This window comes from Lycorma delicatula, chromosome 5 (genome assembly GCF_047948215.1).
Source record: "Lycorma delicatula isolate Av1 chromosome 5, ASM4794821v1, whole genome shotgun sequence".
NCBI classification, from domain to species: Eukaryota; Metazoa; Arthropoda; class Insecta; order Hemiptera; family Fulgoridae; genus Lycorma; species Lycorma delicatula.
In genome coordinates, this window is record NC_134459.1 from 87,873,902 (window position 1) to 87,896,162 (window position 22,261).

At 31.1% G+C, this 22,261-nt stretch overlaps 1 protein-coding gene across 1 annotated transcript in view; it reads left to right on the top strand.

Annotated features, from left to right (window-relative positions):
- LOC142325700 (uncharacterized) overlaps window positions 1-22,261 on the top strand; it is a 118,513-nt gene that overhangs the window by 25,457 nt on the left and 70,795 nt on the right. Inside the window, exons 7-12 of the mRNA XM_075367728.1 lie at window positions 1,266-1,342; window positions 2,787-2,945; window positions 13,983-14,231; window positions 18,213-18,323; window positions 18,730-18,780; window positions 21,092-21,256. Of these exons, the coding sequence (XP_075223843.1) occupies window positions 1,266-1,342; window positions 2,787-2,945; window positions 13,983-14,231; window positions 18,213-18,323; window positions 18,730-18,780; window positions 21,092-21,256 (812 nt within the window). The remainder of the gene's footprint in view (window positions 1-1,265; window positions 1,343-2,786; window positions 2,946-13,982; window positions 14,232-18,212; window positions 18,324-18,729; window positions 18,781-21,091; window positions 21,257-22,261) is intronic.

A 22,261-nucleotide genomic window follows, 5' to 3' on the forward strand; every position in this document is an offset into this window, starting at 1 on the left:
ATTTATTGCAGTTTAACTAACTTGAGCCACCATTCATATGACAAACATTTTGGCCCCATGGCATTTTTATTCAAATTTTTATCATGATAATCAAAATAATGTGTTATTGCTGCTGTCTGTATTTGTGAATAATCATTTTTTGGTCACAAAATTTGTTTAGTTTTGTTTTTACCACTACCATCTCCAAGTCATGTATAAAATGAAGTTTTACTATTAGTTTTCTTGACTATGTTAATTACTCACAGTGTCTTAATGAGGAATGCAGCTAAATATTGTATAACACATATTACTCATATTTTCCACTCATTTTCTCATTATCATCAAAAAATTGTGTAATGTTTAGATTCATATTTAGTTTTCATTAAACACAACTTTTTTTATTATATATAGTTTTATTCTTTTTATAAATAGTTTTTTTTTTTATTTAATAAAAAATCATTTCACTTTCTAATTGTCTACATTTTAGAAATACTTTTACCGTCGACGTAAAACTTATAATAACTGTAACATAATAGATTAACATTTTTAATATTGAACAAAATAAATTTGTTTTAGAAGTAAATTTTGAATTTCAATGAAATTCATTCACTGAGGAATGTTTAGGTTCTAGAGGTTAGTGTGATTTTTCAAAGTAAATATGAATTTGTAATTTTTAATAACATTTTATCTCTTTAAATACTGGTCTTTAAAGAAATTTCTGGCTATAAAAATCTGTAACCTTGTTAGGAAGTGAATCAGAGAGCCTTTGGCTTTACATTCAGAAATATTAATGATTGCCATTACACAAGATAGAATATTGTTTATAATTATGATATATATTACATTACTAATACTGTTTATATTACTTACATTGCAGTAGTTGGAAAAGTATAATACTGAACATGTGAATAATGTTTGATGTGAATAAACATTATAACAATTACATCTTATCATTTACATCTACTGATATAAAATTGCAAGAATGATGGTGCATGACTTTTAAAACGTCATAAATGTCATCTCCTTTCTTAAAATGTTTTATGGTAATAAAAACTAATTACAAGACCCAATGTATTTATTCTGGAAAATTTTATTCTGAACAGTGGGTAGTCAGAATTTAGAAAATGAATTGGCAATGTTTGAAAAATTATATTACAATATTAAAATTGTACATTGCTGACTTAAAAAATTTACTTTGTGTTATAATATGTTACCAATGAACTTATTTTGTTAGATTCTTATGGTTATTCTATTTTAATTGCACATTTATTTTTGTTTTGTTTTAGATGATGGAGCTCCTGTAAAAGTGAGTACAAAAATAACTACAGATGAAAAGAGGCTTTGTGATATTGACTGTTTTCTTGTAAAAATGCCTGCTTAGCAGTAATAAAATGAATTATATACTTTTTAAGTTTGTCTGCCTCACTATTGCTAGATACTGCTTTAATTATTTTTGAATATTTATTTAATAACAGTTATCACTAACATTCCATTGTATTTTAATAAGAAGTATGTTGTGATCTTAAAAATATTGTTAAAAAATAGTTAAGTACTTTCATTTTATTTTACTGATAAAGAGTTGTAAATTAACCTTAAATTTTAATTAATGATGTTAATAGTTCTAAGATCTTGTCATTTAAAACAATTTTGGACACAATTTTATTATTTTCTCATATATTTGTTTTCATACAACAATTACAAACTCATTTTTTTGCAAGTCCTTACAAACTATTTTTAAGGTTTTCTGTAATCATCATTACAGGATCAATTCTATTATAAATAATAATTTTATTCTCCGTTATTTTATTCACATCATCTTCCTCATTTTGAGATATATATGTAGTGATATATTCTGAAAAGAAAAGAAATGTTATGCAATTATTTCGTTTGGGAAGAATATACTAATTTGAATTATAATATTGAAAACTCTACTTTGTAGTGTTTCAGATATTTTTATTCTACCGAATTTTATACATATTTTTTTACGTTTTTTGTTTGTCAATCCACAATGTTATGTATGTCATTGGTTTCCTATGTCAAAATAGTTTTAATTAAATATTTAACTCTTGGAGACTCCTTGAAATTTTAGTTTGCTATGTTGGCAGCAGTTTCTGTTGTTCGTCAGTTGCTTCTCTCTGTTTGTATAGTTGTATCTCTGTATTGACTATAGGTACCAATGGCTTGCTATATTTCACTGAAATAGTTTTAAGAACAACTTAATCAATACATTTTCTTTTAATTTTTAATCGACAGTCTTGAAATTCAATGTAAACATATTAAACCATAATGAAAACACTGTTCTATCAAATACTTATTTGGTTCATACCACTTTAGGATAAATATACCATTCTAGGGTAAACCATTTCTAAGCTTGCGAACAAAAACATTCCAAGACAGAATTTGAAGTTCCATCGACCTCCAGCAGTCGTAATTATAATTAAATATTTTGAAATTACTATACAGATACACAACTAAACAGAAAATAAGCTAATATGTAGCTAAGTGTAATTTTATTTTAATAAAATACCATCTGATATATCTAAGAACAAAAACATAATTTTTCAAAAGAAAGTGATTTCAATGTCTCCCTGAATATATGCAATCATAAAAATACGTTTTCCATTACAGCCAATTTATTTTGTAGTTCATAGAAGATATCCTGATTGTCTTTTTTCCATGAAATCTTCATACAGATACTTATGTTTATATTAATATACACATATAAATATTATGTACAATTTATTATAAAAAATAAAAATTATATGATTGTATTTATTATGAACATAATTTTTACATTCTTTATTTAGCTAACACTAGACCATGAAGGAAGTGATGGTTCACAGTGGAATAACTTTCCACTGATAGATTCAGCTGTACTTAAAGAATTAAAAGAAGCTAATGCTAAAGCTATTAAGACCTCAATACTTATTGAAACTTTGAGGAAAGATATATTGAAATTTCGAAAGGTAATCTCTTATTGTTTGGTTATTCAGTTTAATGAAATATTTGTTGTTGTAATCAATTATTATTTATCATAGTACTTTAAGTGCCAAGTGACTTTGTAAAAATATAACGTATAAAAATATTTTTATTTGCACTTTTTATATTTTAATTTAAAAATATCTTGAATTTACTCAAAAGTCAGCATATTTATTTTTGATAAGAAATTGTCTTTATGCATCAACTGAAGCATTTGCGATAATTTCTTTTTCTACTGATGAATTAATTAACCACTGAATCTTACAAAGAAACTTGTTCATAGGCATATGAAAATGGAAATTTGTAGTGTATGAAAAATAGCATGGCTGACCAGGATTCAAACCCAGTACCTCCAGATGAAAGTCTGAGACAATAGGCCAAATGCTTTAATTTGTGTAAATCATGTGGTCTGCATTAGCAATTTTCCAAATATTCATCCTTTTTATTTGCAGCAAAAAACTGCATAAGATCATGTTTTGTTTACTTCAACTTACTGGTATCCCTATTTTCTATTTTCCTATTTTCCTTATATTATTTTTTTTTTGTAATAAAAATAAAAACAATTTTTGACAAAAAAGAGGAAGAAATATAATTTCAGGTAATCCTCATCCTCACTTAAACTATTTAATGTTCTTATAATAGAAAACTTTCACAAAATGAGTTTTAATAAATTTTTAAACTAAAAGGCTTAGTCAGATACTGCTTCCCTATCATTATTCATAAATTAAGTCTGCATCATTATTTGTAAGGTTAATTTCCCAACTATTCAACTGCTCTTTATTATACACATTTTTAAAATGTTTATTCCTAATATTTCTAATTAAATAATTTTGTATGATGTTCCAAGCAATATCAGGTTACAAGTGATTTCTCTGATCTATTAATACTATAATCCTATTTTGTCATTATCATTTTTATATGTATTTATTTAAAAAAAATTTATCAGTGTACAAATTTCTCTTGTCTTCTAAAGATGATAATTTAACTGTCAAAATTACCATCTAGGATTAGATTTAAGTTTTTCTTTTCTTCTTTTTTTTTGTTATGGGTTATAAGTATTTTTGTAATTTTTATATCAAACCCAATTTATAATCCTTTCTTCATAGATTGTTCATTTAGTTAATTAATTTATATTTATCTGTTTTTTCATTATAATTATAAATAATTTCAGTTATTATAAAATAAGAAACGATCACAAACAAAAAAGCAAGTCTTTGAAAAGTTTTATAAACTGGATGGAAAAAAATTGAGTTTCTGAGACTTGTATTTTTGATTCTTTTGATTTGCAGGTAGATGTAAACTGTACAAATTATGTAAAATGCATTAAAAACTGCACCCTTGTCTTTTTCCCAGTAGTTCAGTATTAAATAACTCTAATAAGACATAATTATTATTTTTTTTAAATTATGTTTGCAGTAAATTTAAAAACATTTTTCTGTCATTTTATCTGTTTTAAATTTACATTTGTCAGTTTCTGTGTGACAGCCATTTTTTAAAATTGATGTTTCAGTTCCCAGTAAAATTACACCATTGAAGAATGACTTATTCTGCATTCAAGATGTCATCTTGGAATGGTATTTAAAAAATGAAAACAGATAGGATTTTTTTTTTCTATGAACTACGTGACTTATCGTGGTATTGCTGTGCTTACATAGTTTTATAATTTCAGTTGACAAAAGAACTATGAAGAAAAGAAAAATTCTATTAAAACTATTAGGAATGGCCATCTATTACGACGAGTACAGACACTTTATTTGCTACACAAATAGCAAAACCATGTGCACAGACAGGTTATACAAACAATATTTTATTTTATTCTTCACAACTACCCAGATGTGTGTCTGGTATCATTAATAACACCCTATAGCATGGTTCAAAGATATAATTTTAGGCAAGCTTTCTTACAAGACATAGTTTGTCCAAGCCTAATTCGCACAGATCAGATCTATGTTATGGTTGCCTAGCTAGTCCAAGGTTAATAATATGTTCATGGAAGACAGTATATATGCGGTATATATACAGAACAATTTTTTTCTTATAGTAATTTTCTAATTTTTTTATATTAATGTACGGTATAATTTTTATTTTTTTTTATACTAATGTTTATTCCAATCAATAAACAAATTCACATAATAAAATTTTTTAATTATTTTTAGTCTTATATTTATGTAAAAAAATAAATAAATTCATAGCCAAATAAAACAATTCACAAATGTTTAGCTAACTAATTTTTAAATACTTAAAGTAAAACAAAAATTAAATAAAATTATTACCTTGACATGTAGCTATTTCTTGTTTTTCTGTGTTTTTAGTTACTTGACAATACTTTTTTCAGTAAAATTTTTACACTTTACTTTATAATGTATTCATTATGAATTCTGTAACTAGCTCTAGAGCATAATACAAATAACTAAAGTAAGAAATTACAAAGTTGTCAAATATATGGTACTTCACTTGTACTGCATGTTTTTGTCGTCTTCTGACGATTCTGATGAACTCTTGCTTCCCAAATTGATGATGATACGTTCAATTTGTTGTTCTAGAAGTCCTTGCAGCTTGCCTTTTTCCCAAAAAAGGAAAAAATTCATTTTTGCCTTTTTTAACATATTCGCAACATTTTATCCACTCCTCAACTGAGAGTTGTGTGAACATTTATGAAAAATTTCCATTGTTGTAGCTGTCGTAAATCATACATTTTCGGCTGCGACCTGGTTTTTCACCCATGCCCATATTAACACAATGGAATTCAAATCATAATGATTAGGGAGTAGGCGTAAAACAGGGAACCCGCCTTCCTCCAGTATCTCATCTGTCTTATATGTTTTCAGATGATCTTTATTTTTTTGTCAAATAAAACTGAACTTTCGTCAGATTTTCATGGAATGATATGCTGAATTCGGTTCTCAGCTTTCTTCAGCATCATGATAAGAAACATTATCTAAAATGACACCATTTATCGGCAAGTTAGGCATTAATTTTTCTCTTATTGGATAAAAACATTTGCAGTTCATCTGAGAATGATAATCACCTGAGTAAGATTTGGCGCTTACCATAATGTCAAGCATTTGGGAACGAATCTTATTTCACTACGAACGTGGATAATTATTATCCTTTAGACAATTAGTCTTCCTTCAACTCGATCTATGTCTCTTCTACATCTTCTTCAACTTTATTCAAATACACAAACTGTTTGTACTGAATGAATATCATGTTATTCGTTAAGAATTGCCCTGTTGTTTCTGATTCTCTTCCATTTTAAGTCCATGCGTAACAGAAATGTCCATAAGCTTTTGTCCATTAAATACCCCATCACGTTTTAGTTTTGCAATAAGTTTCCTTAGAAAAATAAAATTTTAACACTATGTTGTATGGCATTCCGATCAAAATTGTCTGGGTTTGTCAATTCCTTTTTGTGTTTTATTCCTTTGTAAGGAAAACTGAATTTTTTTCTGAAGCAATTTCACCCGTATTCATTAAACTGTTCTTTTTGAGAATCCTGTGGCGCATGCAACACATTCTACATTTTCTTTAGGATAACTAACAAACATTCTAATTGCAGCTTCTCCTGCCATGTAATTAAAAGCATAATGTATAATTTCTTTCCCTTGACGGTGATTGTCTTTTCCACATTAATTAGACATAATACGCAAAATAATAAAATTATTTTACTACCATAAGAATAGACCCATCAAAAATTTACTAATTTAACGGTGAATAAATTACTTTTAAAGTTTCACAAGACTTCAACTAATTTCAAGAATTAAACTCAAAGAACACTATAATCAGATGATAACCTTACTCTTTGGATACACACAATTAACTGGACAAATTTTATCTGCAAATACAGTGTTTATTAGAACGGAATCATTTACAAAAACAAGTTAGTCTCTAAATCAATCAAATGGTTTGTATAAATAGAGATTTAATGTTTCATTTGTGTGCTTAGAATGATACATTGTTCGGTTATTATTTATACAAAACTGAATAAAGAGATTTTTCTTATGTATGACTCATAGCCTACGCTGGCGTACGGTTGTTCACCACTCCCAGAACAAAGGGTGAAGAGCGTAGCATAAACAGTAGACATCAATCTCGTATGTGTTTGGCTTATATATTTTATACAGTTATAAAACTATAAATAAATACATTTAGCCCTAAACACTAATCAGTAACAGCCGATTAGTCTGCATAATATTGCATAACATATCTATTTCAGTATCTAATAAAGAAATAAATTATTAATTTAATAATATATAAACTCAGTATTAAATATGTAGTTAATTAATTAACTAATTAAGCAATGAATAATATGTTGAAATTGTTGATTGATTGGAATAAACAACATTCGTACCATATACATAATTTAATTGAGTAGTATTATAAACCCATGCTCCTTACACAGCAAGCTATGCTGTTCATTAGATCTGTGCCAATTCGGCTTGCACAAGCTGTTGTAACCTTTTCTTGGTACAGTATAATATACAATTTTAGTAATTGCACTTATTATGAATTACATTTAATTTGATTTTTACTTGAGTAAAAAAAAAAAAAACCAAGAAATAACTATGTGCAATAATCACATCCATCTGTCTACAAGTAAAAATTTATTTATACTTATTTCAGTTTATCAACCAATAATGATAGTGGTAATTGTATCTAATAAAATAATTTCATATGAATAAAAGCATTTAAATTTTTTTTAATTAAATATCATTGAAAGTATTTTTAAAGGGCTTAATTTGTAAATATACAGCTCTTCCAGCTATATATGATTTTTCTTTAGAGTTCAGAAAAATTTGGGTATCTTTACAATTTCCTTAAGTATATATTCTCACATTTCCAGATTTTGAGTGATTTTTTTTTTTTTTATTCAAGGTCTGTGATAGATTTTTTAAAGATTTCTTTCATTAAGAAACTTTTTTTACCTTTTCAGCCTGGTAATTATTTTAATAATGATCTTTGTTAACCCTTTCTGATTATAAAAATGCTGATTCAATATCTGAGATATGTTCAAATCTGTCTATGGTGAAATCTGTCTTTGTATTTGGTGAATTGTATTCTTTTGGCGTTAGGTTGAACCCCTGTGAGTTTGTTGGGAATTTCTCAGTAATAAACCAAGACGTTGTTGAGTTGTGGTTTGAACGTGCTTCATTTCATTTTGTTTTTTTTTTTCATTTATCGGAATCAATAGTTATGAGAATCGAACATTAGTTACGAGGACGCATTTTTCTCATTAAACATGTCTTTCGTGAAGGTGATAAGTATAGTGATTTAGTGAAACACAAGTTTTTTTAAAAGTTTCCAAATAGTCCTGTTCCTCACTGCAATGCACTTCTAACTCTTTATCGAAAAATTTCAGACAACAGGCTCTGTTGAAGATGTTAATTGAAATGGAAGACAACCTAAACTAGCCGAACAAAAGCTGCTTGATATTTCAGATGCTATGACTGAAAGTCCATCAATGTCAATGTGTAAGTAGCACAGCAGCAAGATTTGGACTTGTTACTGCACATAAAGTTGTAAGAAAAGAACTGCAACTTTCCTCCTAAAAAGTAATGTGTGTTCAAGAACTGAAAACTATACAACATGCCAAAAAACTAAATTATTGTCAATGGTTTAAATGTTTTATTGGCCAAAATTCCATCAGTAGGCTCGACATTGTTTTTTACAGATGAAGCATGGTTTCATCTGGGGGGGGGGGGGAATAATTCACAAAAAACATTACTGTGATCGACAACTAAGCCCCATGAATCACACAAACAATCTTTACAGAAAGCGAAAATTGGAGTCTGGGTCAATGCGAGTAGAACGCGCATTGTGGGTCCAACCATAGTTGAAAATATAGTTAATAATGTTATTTACTGTGCTGTTTTAGCAAACCTTCATTCAGTTAACAGAAGTGGAAATCAATCATGGTTGGTTCCAACAAGATGATGCCACAGCGCACACAGATGGAAGTTTTTTTATGAAAGACTTTTTTATGAAATACCTATTATGATCAAATCATTTCAAGGCTTTTTTGGCCTGCACGATTATCTGATCTGATTTCCCAGATTACTTTCTATGGGGGCAGTGAAATATATCGCAACAGACCACGCACGATTGACAAATTTATATGTATGAGACATTCCAGTACATCAGCTGTTTAAAACGTTTGAAAACAAATTGAAATGTATGCAGTGGAGAAGCCCATTTTCAACACCTTTTATAATCTATTCCAATTATTGTAATATCTGTTTCTATAAAATAATAAAATTAAAATAAAGTAGTTAAGAAAGTTTCATCATTGCATTTCTATAATTCCAGTGCACAGCAAGTTTCCAAACGCTCTGTATATGTTATTAATTACAGTTAGTTTTCAATAATAAGAAAAGGCAGGATTACAATATGTATTTTTTTTTTTAGTAAATAATACATCATACAAATTTTAGAAATAATATTAATTACAAACAGTAAAAATAAAAAAAATACATGCACTTATGACCTGGCTATAAATCTATTACATAATAAATTTTCTATCAACAAAAAAAATATGTATTTAGTTGCAAAATAAAATGTTTATACACTCCACAAATTAACTACTGTACTTTTAAATAACTCCAAACTTGAGCAGGAAAATTGTTTTTGGTGCTTCATTAAAAACCAATTTTTTGCTGAAAATGACATCTCATTTTCTGTAATTCTGTTCCACACTTTTGCTATGGTTTCTGTTATAGTAACACATAATTATTTACATTGGTTATTGCACCTCTTTGTTGCCAAGCAAAGATTATATGGACTTTTAAAAGACTTTGGATCTTCTTCTGTCTCTAATATAAGGTTAAAACACTTCATTAAATTTAGAAATTCTTCTGTTGCTTCCTTATAAGACTCAAAGAAGTAGCTGTCAAAAATAACCTGTGATGTTATTTTTCCACTTTTGTAACAATTTTTTTATGTTACATATAACTAAACATCAGAAATTGATAAATTTTCTATATTATAGTAGTAAAGAGAAGTGCTAAAAAATGTCAATTAGCAAAAAACCTAAATCCAGCATTTTGATTATACAATCATCAGTAGATATAAAGGAATTATATAATACCTACAAAGTAATAAAAAAATTGGAATCAAAAAAATGTAACACTATGCAGTGACCCCATATGAAGGTGGGAAAAGAAATTTGTTGAGGTTAAGTCAAAAAGTAAAGTGAAATATTTTAATATGAAGTATATAAAGTGAAAAAAATTATTTGCACTTATATAAATGAAATACACTTATTTTTCAACAGTCCCCTCCTCCTACATACATAACCAGCATTTGTCTGGTGTGTAGCCAATTTTCTCTGCTTCCCTGACCACTTCTTCATCAAAAACAAAATGATTTCCTTAAATACTTCCTTCAGTAGACCAAAAGATGAAAACGGCATAAAACAACGGCAGGACTCAACTTTACACATTCTAGTCTGAAGGCCTGGTACCTTATAAGGAAGCTTGGTATAGATGCAAGGTTGTCAAGTACAGTCACACGTGTGAATACTAATGATGTTGAATCCAGACTAAGGATGATTTTGAAAATTAAAATAGACAAGGTGCACACACGAACCGTGAAAAATGACATGTACATAAAGGGGTCTCATCTGAAACCACATCCAGACTACTCACATGACTTCTGCATTGAGGAGCTTGATATATCCTTGAATATGCTAAAGATAAATAAAGCTGTTGGCTTTGATGGTGTATATTCAGAGTTTCTTAAGGCAATAAAACCTAAAACTAGATTGTAGCTCATTGAATTTTTCAATGAGATTATGAGAACTGGAAAATTACAGAATCGTTTCAAGCAGGCTAAAGTAATTGCCATCCTGAAACCAAGCAAAGATGGAACTGATGCTTTTCGCTACCAACCATACACAATGCTTCTCATTGCTACTAGAAAGTCTTATTCTAAATCGCATTCAAGAGGCCATTGATCAAAACATCCCCACTGAGCAGGGTGACATTAGGAAGTATCAGCACTGCTGCGACCAGGTCTTAACATTGACAACTCTAGTGCAGACTGAATTTCAGCAAAATCTCAAATCAGCTGCAGTTTTTGTGGATCTTACACATGACATTGTGTGGATGGAGGGAATAACGTCATAGTTTATTGAGTTCATCCCATGTCAAAGGCTGGTGTTTCTAGTGAGCATCATACTCTCTGACAAGCGCTTTAAGGTGTTAATGAATGGATGGGCTAGCAGATTGAGGACTCTGAATAATGACCTCTCTCAGGGATCAGTTCTGGCCCCCCATTCGGTGTAGCCTGCATATCCACGACATGCCAGACACTGCCTATGAAAATCCAGTATGCGGATGATCTAGCATTGGCCTTCCAGAGTAAGGATCTTGTGCAGTGTGGTGGTAGTGTGCTGACAGGTGATCTGACGAAATTGAGTGATTAATTCCATAAATGAAGACTTCAGCCTAACACAAATAAGACTGAGGTTACTGCATTCCAGCTAAATAATAAAGAAGTCCTAAGGACACTACATGTGACTTTCAACAGAATCGAAGTGCCCCATAATTACAATGCAATATATCTGGGAATCATTCTGGATTGGTCCTTGACATTCAAACAACAGTGCATCAGGTTATCTAAGAAACTTGGCTGAAGAGTGAATCTACCTCACAAGATTGCCGGAAACAATTGGGGTACAGACATCAATACTCTACGCTCTGCTGCACTTGCTCTTGTGTATTCGGCTGGTGAATATTGCATCCCTGTGTGGTCAAACAGCGCCCACACATATAATTGATGTGCAGCTCAATGAGGCCATGAGGGTTATCACTGGTACTGTTAGACCTCGAGACATTCGATGAAATTGGCTCATTAATGGTTAGAACTAGGCACGGGGTCTTCATTCTGCGGTTAGGCTTCTAGCTTAGTTCCTGAGGGCAACATGGTAGCTACAGGTGTCCGTTGTCTTCTTTTGAAGGCATAAACTTAAAACTACTACCGGGGTGAATTTTACCGTTGCAGATGTCCCTCTGCAATGCACCGGTGGCATCTCTGCGGGGCCTGAACTGAATGCTGTGGTGTGCAATCAGTTTGAGGGCGAGAAGATGTCCTCCGTTAAAGCCACTACTGGCTAGGAATGGAGGGGGTGGTGTAGCGACCGGACATGCTTTGAGGCGGGATCTTCTCACCTCGGTGGGGGAATTGAGATGGTACTGTTAGACCTTTCTCCATTAAAGCCACTACTGGCAAGGAATGGAGGGGGTGTTGTAGCGACCAGACACTCTTATGTTGGCGGGATCTTCTCTCCTCAGGGGGGGAATCGAGATGGACCCCCCCCCCCCATAGACCTACTCCCATTCATTGATAGACCTACTCCCATTCATTGGTTGCCTGTCCTGGCTAATATTGCTCCACAAGATCTGAGGAGGAAAGCAGCTAAGGTATACTTGCTCAAGAGGATCACTTCTCATAAGAAATCTCCCTTGTATGATGCCCTATAAGATCTACCAACAACTTGGCTGAGGTCACGCAAACCACCCTGGGCTGATTTAGAAAGTATCAATTCTGATGACGTGGCCTCCAAATGGTGACAATGCTGGAATGAAGATCCACTCAACAATGCTCACCTAGTTCAAGATCCAACAAAGAAGGTTGAGGATTCCCACTACTACACCAAACCTGGCCAGATTAAGACGGGTCAAGGGAGGTGTTGTTACATCTTGAAGAGGTATCTGCTAACTGCAACTGCAGAGCAGAGGAGCAGACAATAGAACATATATTGTTATGGAGTGCCAATTCAAATGCTTAACAATAATCTGGGAACTCTACATCAAGTGATTCCGAGAGCTCTGGACTGTTTGTCAAATTTGTACATTTCCATCTGATTGTGCATAATTTTGTGTACTCGTAAAACCATATGATTATATATATATATGAAAATTACTTGAAAGCAGATAGGTTTGGTGGGATGGTCCAGCATTTCTGAACTGAAATTTGAAGAAAAAAGATTGTTTTATTGGCTGTATGTGGTCGAGCATTTTGCTGAAACAAAATCACATTTTTTGAAAGTATACTATGCCTTTTTAACTTGACTTCTGCTTTCAGTGACCTTAATAGCTCAGAGTAATTTTTCCTGCCTACTGTTTCATCTTAGGTGTAAACTGATTAAAAACTGGACTTTCTATATCCCAGAACATAATCATCAACTACCAACCTTTCCCTTCAAATGTATTAACACATTTCTTGAGTTCAAACTAATGGACCTGTCTTATTAATGGTTTTTCCCCACTTCAGAAATGAATCTCCTTTATCTTCATAATTTTCAAAAGCTTCTGGAAAGTTTTCAAGTGATCTCTTTGTGAATGTCTAACAGTTTATATGTAACCCAGCAATCACAGACTTTGTAAAAGTTTAAAGAATTGTGGATTATAAATGCCTACCCAATACTTGCATTCAACTTTCTTGCAACTTCAGCTTTCATTCATGGATTATTGCGAATAATTTGTTTAACCACTTTAATATTGTCATTCTTTCAAGTGGAAGGAGCCTACCTTAAATTGATCACAAAGAGAAATCCTACTCTAACAAAGTGATTTATCTTAATTTTAACTTATTTTCTATTTTTTTTTTATTTTTATTTTGCAAGGATCCTCCTATCTAATAAAATAGGGATTCATGTATGTAATTTATTTACATTTTATTCATTTTTTTTTTTTTTTTACTATGTAATAAGCTTCTTTTTTTTGGTAAGAGGAGTTTTATGACAGTTTAACATTAAAAAATGGTGTTGTTAGTGGGGATCCCTTTATAGTGTTATGTAGCATTATACTGTATGTTTAACTTTAATATTTGTTAAAATTTATGCAACAATAGCTTATCATCAAAGTTTTATAATTGCTTCATAATATGAAACAGTTTGAGATTCCATTCTCATATTTCTCAGACAAAAATAACCCCTTTGGTTACTGGCATTTATATTTTTGATTTATGTTCTATGTAATTACTTCTTTAAATAAAAGAAAAAAATAATGTTTATTTTTTTTCAGAAAAAAGATATGACAGAAAATGATTTACAGAGTGTAAAAAGAATGAATTATGCTTTAAGTGAAAAACTGAGTGAGTTTGAACAAATTGCAGATAATATTCAGCGATTATTGGGGATTGCTGATCTTACTCCTTCAAAACTGGCAGTAGTGTTAGGAGCAGTTCCTCCAACTGAAGAATTTTCAATACATGAAGAAGGTGAACCTGAGCAACCTGTTAAAGAAATTGTTGAAAAAACACCTGAACAAATGGTGACACCTTTTTATTACTATATAGAGTTATTTTTATTTACTAATAACTGATAACATCTTCTTAAATATTGAGTTTAATAAAAAAGTCCAGATTACAATATACGTAAAAAATTTATGTAGGTCAATGGCATGTTCAAAAAAAGAGATTTGTAGTAAGACAAATAATACAATTCTGCTTTCTTTTTAATAAAAAAGAACACAAAATTACTAAAAAAATAAAAATAATGAGAATACTTCATATAACAAGACAAAATAAAAATATTCAACTAATCAATTAATATTGAATATAACCAGACTTTAGTAATCACAAGAAAATTACCATTTTTGCAAGTTTATTTTAGAATTAAATAAGGCCTTTTTCCCCTCAGATTATAGGAATTACTAGTATGAACATAAGTAATTCATTAGTTTTGTTTTGCAAATAGGTTTTATAACAAAGATAAAAACTTATGAACTCTCTGAAAAACAGAAATTATTTATTTCAACAGGATTAAGTAGATTTAACAGAATGAATTCAGATAAGTTTTTAATAGCTCATACTAATAAATAAAACAGTATATTAATAATAATAATCTCATATATGCTACTCCTTTTTGTAAAAAAAAGACTTAATTTAATGTTATCTTATTTAAATGAATTTAGTATAGTAAGAGTTTGACACATTAACAAGTTATGTATTCAATTAATTGAATATATTGTTTTAGTATAAACTCCTTATATTCTGATTGTTGATAAAATAGTTATTCAAAGATATAACAGGACATAGTAATATAAATAATTGTGTATTGTAATACATGTTGAACATAACTGTCTACAGGTAGGCAAAAGAACTGTGAAGCAGGTCAATATTTACACATATAACTCATTTCCTTAATCTACGGATACCGAGTGACCAGTATTAATTGAATTGAATAATTAATCCTTGAATTAATTAATTAATTGAATGTATTGTTATAATAATAAAGTCCTTATATTCTGATTGTTGTTTGAAAAATAACTCTGTGGTTTTTAAATAAAATTTGCTGTATTAGAATTTGAATTGCTAATATATGCAATTTATTATTACATGACAGTAAAAGGTCCAAATCTTTTTAACTTTTAATGTAACTGAGATCACCATTTGCAGCCCTGCAATGACAAACCAATAATCCACCTCATTCCATGCCCTGTTGTGCATGTCTCCAGGAATCGCTTCCACAGCAGCTGTTATTCTTTAGCGCAGGTTGTCGAGTGACTGGATTTTTTCTTGATATACGATGTCTTCTGCATAGCAAGAGAAAGAAATCAGTCTACATCAAATTGGTACTTCGCCATGGCCAAGCGATGGGAGCTTCTCTGACTATCCAGCCTTCTGGGAACCTGTCATCGAGCACAGTCCACACAACTTCTGCATGCTATGGAGGATTTCATCCTGTTGGAAAATTAGGCCGTCCATAACTTCAATCTTATAGAAACACAAAGTTCTCTAACATGTCTGATTACATGTCTGTAACAGTCTGCTCACTGAAAAAAAGGACCAAAAATTTGATTGTGCATTATACTAACCATATTTTAATTTTATGAAGTTGTGGATGAATTCCATCAAATCGTGTGGATTTCCGGAGTCCCAAACTTGGCAATTGTGGCGATTCACGACTTTATGATCATGAAATGTTACTTAATTACAAAATAAAATGCGCTGCAGGTAAGTTTTCATCAACAGAAATGAAATAGTCTAACATAGCTGTTAGGCAAATTGATTTTTTTGTGCCTTATCATTAGGTTAATTAAACTGAGTTTCTATTTTGGTGACGCCTTGGTACTGAAGCCCGGGCTCATAACAGATTGGCCAACAATCTAATACAGCTGCTGCCTGATCAAGAATATGTAAATTAAAACTTAATTGTTGTCGCTTCAAAATTATTCTTAAAACACTGTTGAGTGCTGCAAAATAATGAGTGCTGCATAATTCATTCTTGAAACTCCAGAGTTGTTTTTCAGTTACCTGATAGTAACATATAAAGATCAAGCCAGTCTATTCATATTTTACATTTATTTGTTATTTATATAGAAATACATAGTAGAGTTCATGATATCAGAAATACTAACATGGTTTTTGAAAAAAATTCTTTTTCTAAAAAGAAACTGAAACTGAAAAAGAAACTTATGTACAAACTGTACATAATACATATAAGGTCACCTAATTTGTCTGATCCAATTCTTGCCAATAATTTTCTCGACTTTTTTATAGATGGTGTTGTCTTTTCTAGGCTGTTATAAGTCTTCTTCATGTTACATTACATTACATTATCCTGGTTTTTGATAGATCTCATGGATCTATGACCTGCAACAAAAATCTCCTCAAACAATCTCCAAAAGGTCTTTGACCTGCAACAAAAAATCTCCTTTGCCACCTCCACCTTTTTTTCACCAAAATCCTCCCTGATACCATCATGTCATCTCCATCTAGGTCTTCGTCTTCTATGACTCATCATCTCTGAAAGTTTCCTGTCTTCCTCTGCTTTGACCACATGACCTTCACAATTCCATCAGCATTGTACATCTCATCCAACTTCCTCTTCTTCCTCACTCCGTATTCCCCTGTTGTTCGATCCTTCAAAGTTCCAAAGATTCTTCTCAGCACTTTATTTTCAAATAGTACTAGTTTATTTTCCTGTCTTAAATGCCTGCATTTTACATTTGTAAGTCACAATCAGACATAACACCATCCTGTATATTATCAGTGCAAAGGTTCTAGCAGCTATGTTTGATCCTCATTTATCTCCAGACCCATTGCTTTTGCATTATTCTCAAAAGGTACTAATATCTCCTCTAACACAATTTTATTTTCATCAATCATCACCACATCATTAGCATACGCCAGCAAATGCAGTCTCCTTCCAAGCAGTTCAGTTTCTTTCCAACACACCTTCTTGTAAACCCATTGCTACACCTAATTAAAAATCAAGGGTGACACAATATCTCTCTGTCTCACACCAGTACAAATCTTGGAACATTTTGTTAGCTCACCACCAATCTTCACTCAGTTATCAGTATCATCAAGGTACACACCAATCATCCTGATCAACTTACCAGGAATTCCCAGCTCACTCAGTATTCTAATAATTTTATTTCTTCGCAAGTTGTCATATGCCTTCCTGAAATCTATGAACAATAATTGAATGTCTTTTTCATATTCAATTCTTTTTTCAAGTAGCTGTGAACAACTGATCGATGATTGATCTATTTCTTTTAAACCAAACTTGGTACTCTCCTACCACCAACAAAGCATAAGGCTTGAGTATGTTTGTTAGCACAGTGGAAAAGATAATGCATGCAGTGTGTAGAATAGCTATGCCTCTTTATTTGTTTTATTCTATTACATCTCCCTTCTTGTGAATTGAAACTAATTAGAAACTCTCTCTCCTATCCTCCAGAATCTCTTCCCTCTTCCATATCTCCCCCAATCAACACCCACAACCACTTTCTCAACCTCACTCCAACACTGGCAGCCTTGATATATTTTAAACTCTCAATGGTTATTGAGAGTTTAAAATATAGTTATGGTTATAACAACCTTCTCCAAACTAGGGATCTTCATTTCTCTCACATTCCTCTAATCCCCAACCATCAGTTCCCCTTTTATTCATCATGAACACCATTCAACAGTCCTGAAAAATATTCTGCCCATGTAGATTTGATCTTGTACTTGTCAATTAAAATATTACAATCCTCTCTCTTCACCATTCCTCTGTCTTCACTTTTTCATATAATTTAATAAATATATGCTCTTAATCTTTATACTGATATTAAGGAAATGCCCATGGTTTTTTTGGTAGAAAAAATGGAATGATGTTAAACAAATCTTTACTAAGATCGATTTTTTATTTAGTACTATTAATAAATTGTATAAAACCAATCCTCTTAATAAGGTTATTAACATTATTTTGCTTAATTATATGCAGCTAAATATTTTCCATTCAGTTCTTATTTAATTATTAGGGGAAAAATGTTCCTAGCAGGGAAGCACCTGGTACCCTTCAGGGATTATTTACTTCTGAGAGTGAATGGAGTAGCAATCCTGGAGACCAAAGATTGTTGTGGTTTTCATTTGTAAATTATATAGGCTGCATCCACAGGCACATCAACACTACTTACTGTACAAAGTATTTCTTTCTTTCACAGCATGATTACAGGACATTGCATTTGTGATTAATTAAAAATATTTAATTTAATATTTAATTAATAATATATTTGTGTAATTAATCTGCAATATATTTATTTGATCAACAATATAAAATGTGATAACAATTTGAAACTGTAATAATTTTTAATAACTCTCAAATTACATGGAAATTGATTTTTCCAGAATCTTGTTCTGCGACAATTATACAGCTTTTACTTTAGTGAATTTACTGCTACTATTGTATTAATGGTACATCCTGTGGTTGGGATGATTGATTGTGATGAAACTGCTTTAATATGTAGGCATTTGTTTGAGTATGTTTTGTTTCTTTAGTATGCTGATTTTGTCAAATTTAATGTGTTTGTTAAATTTCATATTGTTCAGGTGAGTTGAGATCTTGTTACTGTATGCTATTTGTTGTAATGTGTTTATGCTGTGATCAATGTTCCTGTATATGAATGCAGTTAGTGAGGTGATTTATTGTATAGTGCCTGTATGTGTGACAAAAAACTTTTGTATATGATTTGTCTAATATAGTATCCAATTCTTTCCTTGCAGTTAAACTGTTAGTTTGCTGAATAATCTTGTGTATTTTGTTATAATTTTTAAAACAATACAGTAATCTTTTTTCTTGAAAATGTCTTGTTTCTTGAAAATTGTTTCATAGGAACTGTTTGTTGACATATCTTCTGGCACAAAATGATGTCAAATAATGTATTTCTATTGATCTTGGTTAATTGTGTATTTTCTGTCACAAGGTTCGTTTAATATTTTATTCTGTATTTTATAAAGCACATTGTATATAAGTATGGGTATGCAGCCTCCAATGATGAAATGGGCTGATCTAGTGGTTAACTCGTCATCGCAAATCAGCTGATTTTGAAGTCAAGAGTTCTAAGGTTCAAATCCTAGTAAAGGCAGTTACTTCTATACAGATTTGAATACTAGCTCATGGATACCAGTGTTGTTTGGTGGTTGGGTTTCAATTAACCACATGTCTCAGGAATGGTCGACCTGAGACTATGCAAGATTATAATTCATTTACATTCATATATATTATCCTCATTCATCTTTTGAAGTTATACCTTACAGTGGTTCCGAAGGCTAAACAGAAAAAAAAGAAAGGAAAATCCTTTGATATGGGCAACTGCACGAAAAAAAGTCCAAAAAGATCTGCAGGAAGAGCAATTTCTGTATAATCTGAAAGCCGGTCATTGGAAATTTTTAATATTTAAAAAAAATGATGACACTTTCTTATCTTATGCACAACATCATTGCTAAGAGTCATAATTCAAAGGGTAACTTATATTGCCAAACTATTTTGGACTTGCATGGCCTGTATATCTTATTATAAGTGAACCCGGTAATACATTAGGCTTAGTTCTGCAAATGCATATCTACTTTTGATGAAATAGCCCTGCTATTTTTCCACTTAATGGAACAAAATTTCCTTTTTTAGATCATTTCTAAATTTGGTTCATTGAAAAGAGTCAATAATAAAGGATCTAGAAAAAGATCCCCATCATATTTGTACGATATAGAAAGAATGTTAAAAATAAATAAATACTGGTCCATCTTGATTTATATAAAACGTAGGAGAAAAGGAGTTCTTGGAAAAAAGCTTTGTAAACAAGAATACGAGAAAGATATTGGAAGACTTCAATACCATTAAAAAGTTATATTAAGGACTAAAAAATTGACTGTTATTACATAAAGCACATTTTGCATCTTGTTTGTATTTGTAATACTTTCTGCAGGATATATAATCAGATTGGTCGGATACAAATAGTTTTTAATTTCATTTTTACTTTTTAATCTTTAGCATAAAAATATATGCTGTTTCTGATATGTCCCAGTAAGGAGACTTTTTATTGGAAAAAATAAAAAAATTACCCCCATCTGATTTTTGTATTTTTCAAAATTTTGAAGTTCATGAATCAAAAGTGCTAAAATTCTGACTGTGTTCATGAGTTTATACTATATGTGTGTTGTCATTTAGTTGACTTTGTATCTCTCAATCTATTTAATTTGTCACATAAAATTATGGTTTGAGTTTGAGAAATGAATCATTATGAAAAGAATTTGATAAAATTATATAACAATTAGGAAAAAATAGACCATATTTTAGTCACCATGCATATTGACTCTGCAGTTCTTTGGTAAGTTATTGCTTTTCAATAAGTAAGGGTTGATAAAAAGGTATTTCATATTACGCAATAGGGATGCCACACTGATAATATGATTCATTTCATATCACACTGTACTTCTCAAATCCAGTAAATAGAATATATAAAGTTTAAGTTTTTTTAAGTTTCTCAGTGCAGTTGCATTCATAATAAAATAATTAGAAGCAATAAACTATAAAATAAATGTACTGAGAATTTGATTAATCTGATACCACATCAGGAGAAATTAACGTTCGGCCCCCAAGAACGGAACATGTTAAAAGCAGAATTCTGTTAATTTTTCTAACTTAATGCTTTTACAGATCAATCTAAAATACATTTTTTAAAAAAAATAAGATAGTAAGTAAGGACATATACTAAACATGATCTTCAAATTTTTCAGATATGGGGAATTTTAAAAGTTTTAAACTCCATGCCAATGCTGGTAAACTTTTTTCTCAGTTTTTACTACATGAATAAAAATCAGAATTTTAATAGTTTAATTTCTCACTGTATGTTTATGATTGTAGCTCATATCTGATAAGGATGGGCAAATACATTTAACTCCATCAGAAGAAGAAAAATTGGTGTTATTAGAAGATACGCTTCCTAAAATCATTGTTTGTGGTAGTGGAAAGGAAAAAGAGATACCAAAAATAATAGTATGCAGTGAAGCAGAGAAGCAGGATATAGTGGTAGGTATAATTTATTATAATTAGATATTATGTTTTAGTTTATTTTTATATTTTTTGGGGGCATCAAATGCAAAGGTCATCCCTTTTCCCAAACAACAAAAAAGGAAAAAGAAAAAATTTCTTTCTTTCCCTGATAAAACCACTAGCAAACTAGTCTTTGGGGGTTGGCATCCCCATGGGCCTAGCCTCTGCAGCTTTTCTTCCCACTATATACAGAGCTGCAGAATGATTTACACTATACACATACGTTACACCAAGAACACTACATAAATTAAAAAACATATACCCTTACACAATTGCACAACAACATCCTACACTATTTTTCTTACATTTACAATTGGTGGTGTTGTGACATCTTATGAAACACAACCTTAACCCAAGGTGGATAGTATTGTGCCAATGAGTGAATGGCTCTATATAATGAGTCTCGAACAATGTTCTCTGGGCACCCAGTTGAATTTAGCTTGAGCTCCAGTACGCTTGTGCTCTGCTGGAGTGAATAACGAAACGACAAAGCAGAATGGAAGAACCTATACCTTTCCTTGTATTAACATTTAATCTTCCAGTACTTCCAGAGAAGATAAAAGTAGGTTACCTGTTGGTTCGAGTACAACCTTTCATCCCTAACTCACGAAGCTATTTTTAGTGTCAAGAGTATGGCCATACTACAACATCTTGTTCAAAAACTATAATCTACACTCGATGTGCCAAAGAAGGTCACAGTGACATGAACTGCCAGTAAGAAAAATTTTCTAACTGTGGGGGAGCACATTCAGCTTGCTCCTGAGATTACCCAACTTTTAAAGAAGATAAGCCAATTCTCAAAGTCATTACAGAGCATCCTGACCCCATAGGGACGACACCCTTCATGTGGCAGTGAGGTAGCCACACCACCCCTTCCATTCCTAGCCATTAGTAGCTTTACCAGAGGTCATCGTCAGAGCCTCAGCAAAAGGCATCTCACAGCCTTGTTCTTGCCTCAGTCAGGATGCCACTGGTGCGAAT